The sequence below is a fragment of the Tachyglossus aculeatus genome, chromosome X1, assembly GCF_015852505.1.
Source record: "Tachyglossus aculeatus isolate mTacAcu1 chromosome X1, mTacAcu1.pri, whole genome shotgun sequence".
Classification (NCBI taxonomy): domain Eukaryota; kingdom Metazoa; phylum Chordata; class Mammalia; order Monotremata; family Tachyglossidae; genus Tachyglossus; species Tachyglossus aculeatus.
In genome coordinates this window covers 22663987-22676403 of record NC_052101.1, presented here as the reverse complement: position 1 = coordinate 22676403, position 12417 = coordinate 22663987, and the positions used below count along the sequence as shown (strand labels likewise).

Below are 12417 nucleotides of genomic sequence, written 5' to 3'. Positions count from 1 at the left end.
AGTTCTAGTTTGGTATTAAGCCTGGTGGCCCATTTCCTGCCCCATCCCTATCAGTGTCTCAAAGTACCCACTGACTTTCCTGATTCAGTGTTTTATGTATTTGTAAATCTATACATTGTTTGTTGTGTTTAGTCAAAGGAGTGGAACTTAGTGATGGTATTAAATTCTGACTGTTGATGAAAATCTTGGTGAAAGCTGCTATGTAATCTGGATTCTCTTTAAGATCATTTTCAGTCTATATCGCTGCATTGACAGTGGTTCATAATCATCTGTATGTCTTCTTTTTAAAGTGTTTGTTAAGCACTTACTACGTGCCAGGCACTGTACTAAGTGCTGGAGTAGATTCAAGGTAATCAGGTTGGACAAAGTCCTCGTCCCACAAGGGCCTCATAATCTTGATTCCCATCTTACAGATGGAGTACCTGAGGCACAGAGAATTTAAGTGACTTTCCCAAGGTCACACAGCAAACAAGTTGTGGAGCCGGGATTAGAATTTAGTTTCTTCTGACTCCCAGATCCTTGCTTTATCCAGTCTCCACTAATCCATGCTGCTTTTTTTTTGGAGTATTTATCTCCTTAGTTAAATTCTCAGAGAAGTTCTTGGACTAACAGTATCAAGATTTTTAATGAGGTTTATGGGTAAAAGTAGTATTCTGGTAGATTGAAAGCATATTTTTTGCCAGTTTCCAAGTTCTTATCACACCCTCAAATCCGGCTGTCATGTTTGATCAGGATAGGGTCTACTTCAGAGATGTGCTTTACATGCTTTACTTTAGTTCTGATGGGGGAAAGGGTGAATTTAAGCATCTTCAACTCTAATTCAACAGGCCATACCGTTATGGAGGAGCTTTAGGTCTTTTCAAAGACCCGCCAAATTTGCTTAAAAATGCTTCTAGGAAAAATCAGGGAGTGACCTTATAAAGTGCCCTAGAGAAGTTAAATAAAAACTACTGTCCTGCTGATTACTGCTGACAAAACTATCAAATCCATTTTCCAAGCCTGAACACAACATTCTCATAAAATGCAAAATCCTGTAGTTAAAAGATTTTGTATTGAGCATTTTCCTAGTAAGTCAAAGAATTATCAATTAAACATCTTTTACTAACTGTATTCTCACCATTATCTTTCTTCTTCAGTAGAAAAGGAAACCATAAATTAAAATATTCTCAATCTATAAAATACGAGCAAGGAAGCTGCAATCTGGTAACTTCCAGCTGTGCCTGTGATTGATGTCATAACGTCCAGAGTGGTTGGATGTCCTTGGAAGAAAAGACCATATGAAATGATGTTGTTATTAGGAGAAAAATATTAACCTTTTTTTCTTTCAGTCTTTCTGGAACCGGGCACTTTGGATCTGTTCTTCGATTTGTACCATTCCCTTCCACCACTACTATCTCAATTAGTAAGTAAAAATGAGTAATTAAAGGCGAAAGCTAAAACACTTAGAAAAAAGTTGGATTTTTTCCATACCTATGTATATTTGGATTTTTTTCTAATAAGATTGGTCTCCTGGACCATGACTATATTAACAATTAAAGTATGTTAAAAATGTTACTTATATGTATCTTCTTTAAAGGCATGCATTTCTTTGTTCATTTTTTCATTCACTTAAAAGTTTTGAGTACCAACAGGGTACTCAGCATCTTGGCAATAAATATCAGCAGTAATAATAAATAATAGTAAGATTTGTGAGCACTGTGTGCCAAGCACTGGATTAAACTTGGAGAAGCAGCATGGCTCTGGAAAGAGCACGGGCTTGGGAGCCAGAGGTCGTGGGTTCTAATCCCGGCTCTGCCACTTGTCAGCTGTGTGACTTTAGGCAAGTCACTTAACTTCTCCGGGCCTCAGATACCTCATCTGTAAAATGGGGATTAAGACTGTGAACCCCACGTGGGACAACCTAATCACCTTGTATCCCCCTCAGAGCTTAGAACAGTGCTTCGCACATAGTAAGCACTTAAATGCTGTCATTATTTATTATTATGTATTATTATTTATTAAACACTAGTGTAGACACAAGATAATCAGGTTGGACACATTTCCTGTACTATATGAGGCTCACTGTCAGATGGGAAGGAAAACAGGTATTGAATACCTGTTTTAGAGGTGAGGAAACTGAGGCATGGAGACATTGAGTGACTTGCCCAAGGTTACACAGCAGGTGGAGCTGGGATTGAAACCCAAGTCATCTGATTTCCAGCCTGTGTTGCTTCTTTTGTAGATTCCTTCTTATATTTTCAACTTTCATTCTCAAAGAACAGAAGACTCGCCCTGGATGTTGCCCATCAGTATATGATTAAAACCAGGCTTCACAGGTTAACAAATAAAGAGAGAAAATCCCCTGGATATCTAAGGACCATACCCCACAGTTATGGTCAAAGATGCATTAAAGTGGTCCTAATCCTGGGCACAGAAATAAGCCTGCTCAATCGTAAATCCTTTGATACCTTGATATAGCTATCAATCAATCAAATGGTATTTAATGAGTGCTTACTTCATGCCCAAGGAATATTTCAAAATATAATATGTAATATAAAACAAAAATCGGAAATATAGCTTTTTATGTTGAGGCAACAGCTCAGATCTATTCTGCTTTGAGTGCTCTGTTCCTTTCATCTCTTCTGTCAAACAAAATGCTTGACAGTTGCAATTTAAAGTCAAGTGAAGAGTGGCTTCCAATTTCTAGATTAATGCATGTCTGTTAATTCAACCAACCATAACATGAAGATAGCAGATCTGAGCATTTTAATACTTGCCCCAAATTGTAAAACTAGAAGGAACTATTCTCTCCCACATCAGATAATTAATTTGCTAGGAAGACACTTTCGGACTCGACTTTGTAGCCTGTTACTCAGTAATCTAAAACAAAAATAAATATATGTAATTACAAAAGCATACTATATGTAGGCTCAGAACTAATCAATCAGTATTTGAGTACTTACTCTACACAGAGCACTGTACCGAGCACTTGGGAGAATACAATAGTCAGTACTTATGACCGCCCCCACCCCGCCAGCTGTTAAAAACCAATAGCTTTTTTCTTATTTCCAGTTTTTCTTCCTCATTCTTTTTATTTATCATTTAATTCTTTGTTCATACCCTTCTCTAAGCAAGAAATTCAATTTTCTATCATATTTAATGTAAACAAATATCATAGTTTGCCTCATGTGTATGTGATTTTATGTATGTAATAGTCCATCCATCTCTTCCTCCCTTCCTCCCTCCCTCCTTTCCTCTGTTCTCCCAGCTCCGGCCCCAGGGAGCTGAGGAAAGACCATATCTGCAATGGAAAACGGTTTGGATTGACAGTGTGGCAGAGAGCTTGGACACCAACCCCTCACCCCAGCCTCCTCTCATCCTTTAGGATTCAGCTATAAATGCTTTAGAACAATTTAAAATCTTTCACTCAGAATATTTGGGTGTAAAAAGTAGAGCATTAAGCTATTTGAATTGGCAGGATTTTGTCCAAAATATATATGCAGGTAATAGATACTTACCTGTGACTTTATTTTGCACAAGCAAATCCACAAACAAAATGCTCAAAATATCTAATAGATGATCAAAACTTATGTAAATGTATAGTAATATTTTGAATTAGCTGTTTTTTGTTTTATGCATATACATGAAAATGCTGAATTTTTAAAGTATTTTCTTCTGCTGTCTAACCAGCAAAAGGGCATCTGGACTAAAATCTTTCTCATCTATGCTTATTTCTCAATTACTTTTATGGCTTTCTTGATAATTTTGAGACTCTAGATTTCCCCAGTTAGGAAATTGGGTATGTGGAGAGCTTTTTTATACTTAGTTCCTGCTTATATCTGCAAAATATGGTTGGTTTCATTATTCACTTTTGTGACATAATTTGCATAAATTAAAGCATCTCCTTTCCTTTCAGGTATATGATTATAATTATTACTGTATTTTAAAATTGTAAACCATTATTTGTTTTCATTTTTAGGCACTTTCTTGCTTAGTTCAATTTGCTTCTACACGGAGATCTTTATTTAGCAGCCCTGAACGTGCAAAGTATCTTGGAAACTTAATTAAAGGAGTGAAACGGATTCTTGAAAATCCTCAGGTGAACATGAAATAAATTATTGATTAAGTTACAGGTTTTAGAATTTAAGAAATTAGTATTTGTCATGATAAGAATCATTTTTGGGGAAGAGGAAAGGCCATATAGTTTGTGTAAGCCATTTATCACATCTCTTACTCTTCTATTTTGTTCTGGTGGGAAAGAAGGGGAAGCTAGGGAAGAAGGGAGGATCAATTGTAATTGAGGGATTTCTGCAGAAAAAAATAAGCTATCAAATTATTTTATACATAAATGGGTAGTTTCATAATTCTTCTTTAGACTATTTGAAAACCACAGGCTTCCTAATAAAGTTTTTGGACCAATTCTTTTTTGTGATGTTTTGTCATGGAGTGAGGCATGGTGTTTCTTCCCCTGCTTTGCTCTCCACACTTGAGTGGACCTGCTTTCTAGCACTCTGTAGTCATTTAGTTTTATATCATTTTTATGTGTCTCACGCTTAACAGTTAAATGGAAATATCCTAACATCAATTTGTGTATCAGTTGAGCTCACAACATTTTCATTTTCAGTTTGGGAACATAATGTTTTTGCCCTCTTGTGGCCACATAGGATTTTATAATCCCTAGGATCTAACTGCCCCCACCAAATACACTGTCATAATTTCCATCTGAAGTCTGTCACTTCAAGAAATTGTAATAATAATAATAAAATAATGGCATTTGTTAAGTGCTTACTATGTGCAAAGCACTGTTCTAAGCGCTTTGGGGGGATACAGGGTGATCAGGTTATCCCATGTGGGGTTCACAGTCTTCATCCCCATTTGTCAGATGAGGGAACTGAGGCACAGAGAAGTTAAGTGATTTGCCCAAGTTCATAACAGCAGACACGTGGCAGAGCTGGGATTAGAACCCATGACCTCTGACTCCCAAGCCTGGGCTCTTTCCACTGAGCAACACTGCTTCTCGCTGCTTCAAATTCTTTGTCCCTGTAATATCCTGAGTGATTTGGTGGGAAAAACAATCCATGTCCTAGGGGTTAAAGCTTGATTTTCTATCTGAAAATTATATTGTAATGTTTCTATGAAAATTATAATGAAAATAGTTTTTTTTTTAATAAATGGTTCTTGTGAGTTACAGAAAATGTTTGCTAGGTGTTTATGCAAATCTGTATATGGAGGTGAAGCACTGACATGTTTGGTGACTATACATATCTGAAAGCAGAAAGAAAAGTCAAATCCCTACTGTTACTTTGTTTTAAAAGGTTTAGGACTCATTGAAGATATGCATAGGTGTTTAGTGACATGCCCAGTATCTCTAAAAAGGTATTTTATCTGTGAAGTTTACCTTAATGATTGAACCCGACAGGATTTGGCCAGAACATTTTTAAAGCGTGACAAGTGTAGAGTGATGATGATGGAGTCTACCGTCATAAATAAGAGTTCAGCCCTGAAGACTTTGGGCCTGAGAACCTGCGTGACAAAATTAATTTTAATGGTAGTGGTTTGTAGAGCGCCACTTGTACTCTCTTGTCTCTTCCAGTCGTTTCCCACTTAAATAGGTGGGGAGAGGGTGCAGTACATTTATGAAATGCATACAAATATAGAATATGATGTTCACTGGTTCTTCTTGATAATCAGTGCCAAAAATTAATCAATTTTTCTGAAATCATCTGGATTACTAAAAAAAAAAACCTCCGTTAGGTACGGTATTTATTAAGCCCTTACTATGTGCCAAGTACTGTGCTAAATGGTGAAGTAGCTACAAATATAATAGATTAGGCACAATCCCTGTTCTATGTGCTAAATCTAGTTGGAAATAGATACACGAATGCAGTGGTAACAGTGGATTGCAATTTATCAATCAGTAGTATTTATTGAACACCTTGTACAGAACTCTATACTAAGCACTTGAGAGGTACAATAGAATGAGTAGACACAATACGTGCCCTCAAGGACCTACCAATCTACTGGAGGAGATAGACATTAAATCAATGAAAAGGTTGGGGAAACAAGTGACTTTAAAGATTTTTGCATAAGTGCTATGGAGCGGCGTAGAACTTAGTGAATGAGGACCAAAGTGCACAGGAGACACAGGAGTGGGGGAGATGAAACACTAGGGAGGGCTTCCTGGAGGAGGCATGCTTTTCTTAGGGCCATGAAGCTAGGAAAATAGTGATCTGCTGGATGTGAAAGGACAGGGAGTTCCATGCAGAAGGGATGGCGTGAGCAAGGAGTTGACTGTGAGAGAGGAGAGCCAGACACAGTGGAAAGTGTGATATTAGAGGAGTGAAGGGTGCAAGCTGGGTTGTAGTGGTGAAGGATTGAGGGTCAGTAAACGTGAGAGAGCCGAATGAATGCCTTAAATCCCATAGTCGGGAGTGTCTGCTTGATGTGGAAATAAAATGGTGGTATACTATGAGCTTGTTGTGGGCAGGGAATCTGCCTGTTCATTGTTATATTGTATTCATTCATTCATGCATTCATGCATTTAATCGTATTTATTGAGCGCTTACTGTGTGCAGAGCACTGTACTAAGCGCTTGGGAAGTACAAGTTGGCGACATATAGAGATGGTCCCTAATAATAATAATAATGATGATGGCATTTATTAAGCGCTTACTATGTGCAAAGCACTGTTCTAAGCAAGGGGAGGTTACAAGGTGATCAGGTTGTCCCATGGGGGGCTCGCAGTCTTTAATCCCCATTTTACAGATGAGGGAACTGAGGCCCAGAGAAGTTAAGTGACTTGCCCAAAGTCACACAGCTGACAGTTGGCAGAGCCGGGGTTTGAACCCATGACCTCTGACTCCAAAGCCCGGGCTCTTTCCTCTGAGCCACGCTGCTTCTCCTACCCAACAACAGGCTCACAGTCTAGAAGGGGGAGACAGACAACAAAACAAAACACGTGGACAGGTTTCAAGTCATCAGAATAAATAGAATTAAAGCTAAATGCACATCATTAACAAAATAAATAGAATAGTAAATATGTACAAGTAAAATAGAGTAATAAATCTGCACAAACATATACAGGTGCTATGGGGTGGGGAAGGAGGTAGGGCTGGGGGTGGGGAGGAGAGGAAAAAAGGGGGCTCAGTCTGGGAAGTCTTCTTGGAGGAGGTGAGCTCTCAGTAGGGCTTTGAAAGGAGGAAGAGAGCTAGCTAGGCAGATGTGCGGAGGGAGGGCATTCCAGGCCAGGGGGAGGACGTGGGCCAAGGGTCGATGGCGGAACAGGCAAGAACGAGGTACAGTGAGGAGGTTAATGGCAGAGGAGCAGAGGGTGCGGGGTGGGCTGTAGAAGGAGAGAAGGGAGGTGATGTAGGAGGGGGCGAGGTGATGGAGAGCCTTGAAGCCGAGAGTGAGGAGTTTTTGCTTGATGAGTAGATTGACAGGCAGCCACTGGAGATTTTTGAGGAGGGGAGTAACATGCCCAGAGGGTTTTTGCACAAAGATGATCCGGGCAGCAGCGTGAAGTATAGACTCTAGTGGGGAGAGACAGGAGGATAGGAGATTAGAGAGAAGGCTGATGCAGTAATCCAGTCGGGATAAAATGAGAGATTGTACTCTCCCAAGTACTGAGTACAGTGCTCTGCACACAGTAAGTGCTCAGTAAATATGACTGAATGAATAAAGGTAGGCTTCTAACACCTGGTGTGTTATTACTCTGGGGGAGGCTAGTCTGGGTTCAGGGTGGCAGTGGAAAAGCCCAGAGTCCTGAAGTTAAAAGGATTCCCAGGCACATGTCTGTGCAGGTAATGGGGCTTCTAGCCAGTGGGGTTCTGTGATGCAGGGGGTAGATGATCTAGATGTATTTTTAGCAACTAAAAATGTGCCTAATTTTTGCTTAGCAGTACTTTCTGTACAGAGCCACACACATTGTAGACATTCCATTTTTTTAGTGATTAAATGACATTTACTTATAGCTTACCTACAAATAACATCCAGCTTTTTCTTGCTATAAATTGAAGCTAGGTTTGTTAGTTTGAAAAATGTATTCATTGCAAACAACTGACAATTGTATGAAGAAACTGAACTAGTGATTCTGTTCTGTTCTATATGATCCCTTGCAAATGGTGCATAATTACATTCTGTAATGTCCCTTTTAGTGATTTGTCGGTTTGATTTTAAAGATTTTCAGAAGTGAACCTCATTAGGTAGTTTTCATGCTGATAGAATTTATTATGTCATTTCCAGAGCTTCATTTATCATTGGTTCAGCCAAGATGCTCTTTTTTAAGTACTCTGTTTTCTTACATAAGACACTTTCCAGTATTCATGTGCACAATATTTTTCAGGCCTTGTGTTACACAACTGTAGTGTGCTTTCCTCTCAGGATTTTGTGATCGGCCCTTAATATATCCTGTGTGTAACTGGGATTTTTTTTTCTTTGTTTCTGTTTCATATGGTGTCACATTTTGGGGGGAAAAGAAAAATTAAGCCAACTCCTTTGATGTATAATAATAATAATAATAATAATGGCATTTGTTAAGCGCTTATTATGTGCCAAGCACTGTTCTAACGCTGGATGGTGCAGTGCTGTTTCACTGGCTATTGATGTAATTCAACATTCCAAACATGCGTACTGTTAGTTATCATGGTGCATTGCTCATCTTTTCCCAAAGCTTTTGTTGTTCATTCTCCATTAATCATTTGGCATACCACATTGAATACTCCTCACTATCAGCTCTAAGGCACTCAATCAGTTCTCCCCTTCCTACTTTACCTAGCTGACCTCCTACTACTTCTCAACCTGCACACTTCAAACACCAACTACTCTCTGTACCTTGATCTCATCTCTCCCGCCACAAGCTCCTCGCCTATGTCCTCCTTTCGGCTTGGAACTCCCTCCCCCGTCTTATTGAACAGGCCATCACTCTCCCTATCTTTGAAACCTATGAAAATCACATCTCCTTCCAGGAAGCCTTTCCTGACTATTCTTCCATCCCTCCACCCTGTTTTCCCAACTTTCTGCATGACTTATGCATTTGGGTCCAGTATTCCCTAAACACTTGGATACCCACCCCATCTCCACAGCATTCTGTACATATCCTTATACTTTCCTTCTTGTACTGTTCTTTCACAAGTGCTTAATGCAGTGCTTTCCACACAGTAAGCACTAAATAAATATGATTGATTGATTATTAGGTAGCACCCACTTGTTATAGTTTGAAGGGAAGAAACAAACAATCTATGGAAATTGAATAGTCTTAACTACATAATAAATGTTTGTTGTTGGTCTCTTTGTAACTCATATTTTACTGTTTTTGTTTCTGCAATAATTCAGGGTTTGGCTGATGCAGGTAATTACCATGAATTCTGTCGATTTTTGGCTCGTTTAAAGACAAACTATCAATTGGGAGAATTAGTAATGGTGAAGGATTACCCAGAAGTTATCAGATTGATAGCTAATTTTACTATTACTAGCCTCCAGGTAAGAGAAACAATAAGGTATCAGTGTTTTATTTATACTTGTTAGTTCTAAAGCCGTCTGGTTATTTTTCCTAATATGATTTACCTCAGTATTGTTGATTAGCATTGCTGTGCATATGAAGTGTCCACATTTCATTTTTATCACTAGGGTAACATTAACAGTGGGTAATTGAAAATTATTTTTGGTTTATTTCTTCATAGCACTGGGAATTCGCTCCAAACAGTGTTCATTATTTGTTGACTCTGTGGCAGAGGATGGTAGCATCGGTACCTTTTGTGAAATCAACCGAACCTCACCTGTTAGACACGTATGCACCAGAAATCACAAAAGCCTATATTACGTCTAGATTGGAATCTGTCCCTATAGTTGTAAGGTATTGAAAAATTAAATGCTTTCATTTGTAAATTGAGTAACATTTCAGAGCACCAATTAGTTGGCTTAACAGACTTTGCAAGCCATATTGATGCAAAAATGCTTTAAAATATTCCACTGATACACAGCTTATTGATTGATTGCAGAGATGGTTTGGATGATCCGCTGGATGATGCAGCAAGTGTATTTCAACAGCTCGAACAACTCTGCACCGTAAGCAGATGTGAATATGAAAAGACTTGTGGTATTCTCATTCAGTTGTTTGATCAGAGTGCTCAGAATTACCAAAAATCACTGCAGGCTTCTAACAGGAATCCCTTAGAAATAGCAGTCCAGGAAGGTCAGTATAATCTTGTTTTGCTTTAGAGTTTGTTTGGTATTTAACACCAGGCAGCAATAGGGTATCGTTTTAGAATTGAGTTCCGTTTCCTTCTTTAATATGCCCATTCAAATGGTTAAACTTTTTAAGGCTTGGCATTTGGCAAAATAGAAATTGTGCTACTATCTGGACAGTCTTTATTTCTCTCCCTAGATGAATTTTATTTGCATTATGACATCTTTGACTAGATTATGAAATTGTTCCATGTTCAGTCATTCCTTAAGTGGAAAGTTTATAGAGTCAGAACTTGAAGGAAACTCAAGAGATCACTTGGGACTGTCTCCTGATCCAGGGAGATATATAGCTAAACTAGCCAGGACAAGATATTTTTCTGTTCTTTTCTTAAAGATCACCAGGTTGAGGGCCTCCACAACTTTCCTTGGTAGCCAGTGCCGATGTTTTAGCATCCTGCTAATGAATAAACCCTCTCTTATGTCCAGTCAGGATCTCTCCCGCTTTAAGTCCATATTATAAAGAACAAAACTGGAAAAATACTGCAGTACAGTGCTTTGCATTATTTTAAGCTCTTACTAAGCGCTATTGCTATATTAAGCTTAATAAAGATATCATCAGATCAGTGTATAGGTGAAAGATTATTTCCCCTTACACCTTTCTTCTGTTGTTACGTCACTGCTGAATCTCAGCTGGAAAACTAGAAAACCAGTATAACTGCAAAAACCCAGTATGGTGCATTGTAATCGAGAGGAACAGCTATTCCAGTAAGAAGCTTCATATGGATTGTGAAAAAAGGAGGCAAAAGCAAATCCAACCCTAGATGCTGCAAACAACAAACATGACAGCCCAACAGGAGACAGTCCTTTTGTTAGCACAACACGATTGGTTAGAATTCTTGCACTGGCCTTTTCAGCTTCACATACGTCCTTAGGGGAATTTCAGTGATGACTTCTTTGAGAACTGAGTATAATTGTATATCCATTCTAGTATCATGTTAGCTTTTTTTTTTTTAATAATGGCATTATGTTACTGACTCATTTGTCGCTGTGACCTCCGCCCTCCGGCCTGCCCTCCTGTCCCCACCCGCTTCCGCTCAAAGCCCCAGCCGCCCCCCGGTCTGCTCACACCGCCCCCCAACCTCGCTGCAACCCCGGGTCCCCGCTCAGACATGGCCGAGACTAATAACCCCGAATACGCCTCCTTCTTTGCGGTCATGGGCGCCTCGGCCGCCATGGTCTTCAGCACCCAGCCTGCACCCTCCACTCCTCTGCAGCTAATCTCCTCACTGTGCCTCGTTCTCGCCTGTCCCACCGTCAACCCCTGTCCCACGTCCTCCCCCTGGCCTGGTATGCCCTTCCTCCACACATCCGCCAAGCTAGCTCTCTTCTTCCCTTCAAAGCCCTACTGAGAGCGCACCTCCTCCAGGAGGCCTTCCCAGACTGAGCCCCCTCCTTCCGCTCCCCCTCCCCACCCCTCCGCCTTACCTCCTTCCCCTCCCCACAGCACCTGTATATATGTATGTATGTTTGTACGTATTTATTACTCTATTTATTTTACGTGTACATATTCTATTTATTTTATTTTGTTAATATGTTTTGTTTTGTTGTCTGTCTCCCCCTTCTAGACTGTGAGCCCACTTTCGGGTAGGGACTGTCTCTATATGTTGCCAACTTGTACTTCCCAAGCGTTAGGTACAGTGCCCTGCACACAGTAAGCGCTCAATAAATACGATTGAATGAATGAATGAATGAATGAACTGGTAAACAATGACCCCACCGGGTCTTTTCTTGCTAGACTTGTGTCTATCCTGAGTTTATATTTCTTTAGACCCTGTTCTAATAATATTTCTAACTGTCTTTCACACTTTTTCCAGCTTATCTAATTCATTTTGCAGTCTCTAAAATGTTAGCTTCTCAATTTTGATGAGTATGTTCTTGATGATTTCATCCTGGCCATTCATAAAGATATAATGAAGAAGCTATGCTTAGAAATTCCTAATGGCAGGCCTTTATTCCACTTTGGGAATTCTTTCCTGATTTTTTTTTGTTGTTTCATTTTTAAGAAGTGGTGAGAGTTGATATTGGTCTTTCTTTCACTTGATCCATATCTTAGTTTTCTTTTTCATCATTAATGGTATTTATTGTGCGCTATGTGCAGAACCCTGTACTAAGTGCTTGGGAGAGTATAATGTAACAGAGTTGGTAATGTTCCACAATGGGCTTAAAGTCTAGAGGGGTAGATAGACATTAATAT

The 12417-nt window shown here is 39.4% G+C and overlaps 1 protein-coding gene across 2 annotated transcripts in view; it reads left to right on the top strand.

Moving 5' to 3' along the window:
- RANBP17 (RAN binding protein 17) overlaps positions 1-12417 on the top strand; it is a 254874-nt gene that overhangs the window by 28346 nt on the left and 214111 nt on the right. For both annotated transcript variants that reach the window (XM_038772453.1, XM_038772454.1), the window contains exons 8-12: positions 1329-1402; positions 3959-4078; positions 9312-9458; positions 9659-9831; positions 9977-10170. In XM_038772453.1, the coding sequence (XP_038628381.1) occupies positions 1329-1402; positions 3959-4078; positions 9312-9458; positions 9659-9831; positions 9977-10170 (708 nt within the window). The remainder of the gene's footprint in view (positions 1-1328; positions 1403-3958; positions 4079-9311; positions 9459-9658; positions 9832-9976; positions 10171-12417) is intronic.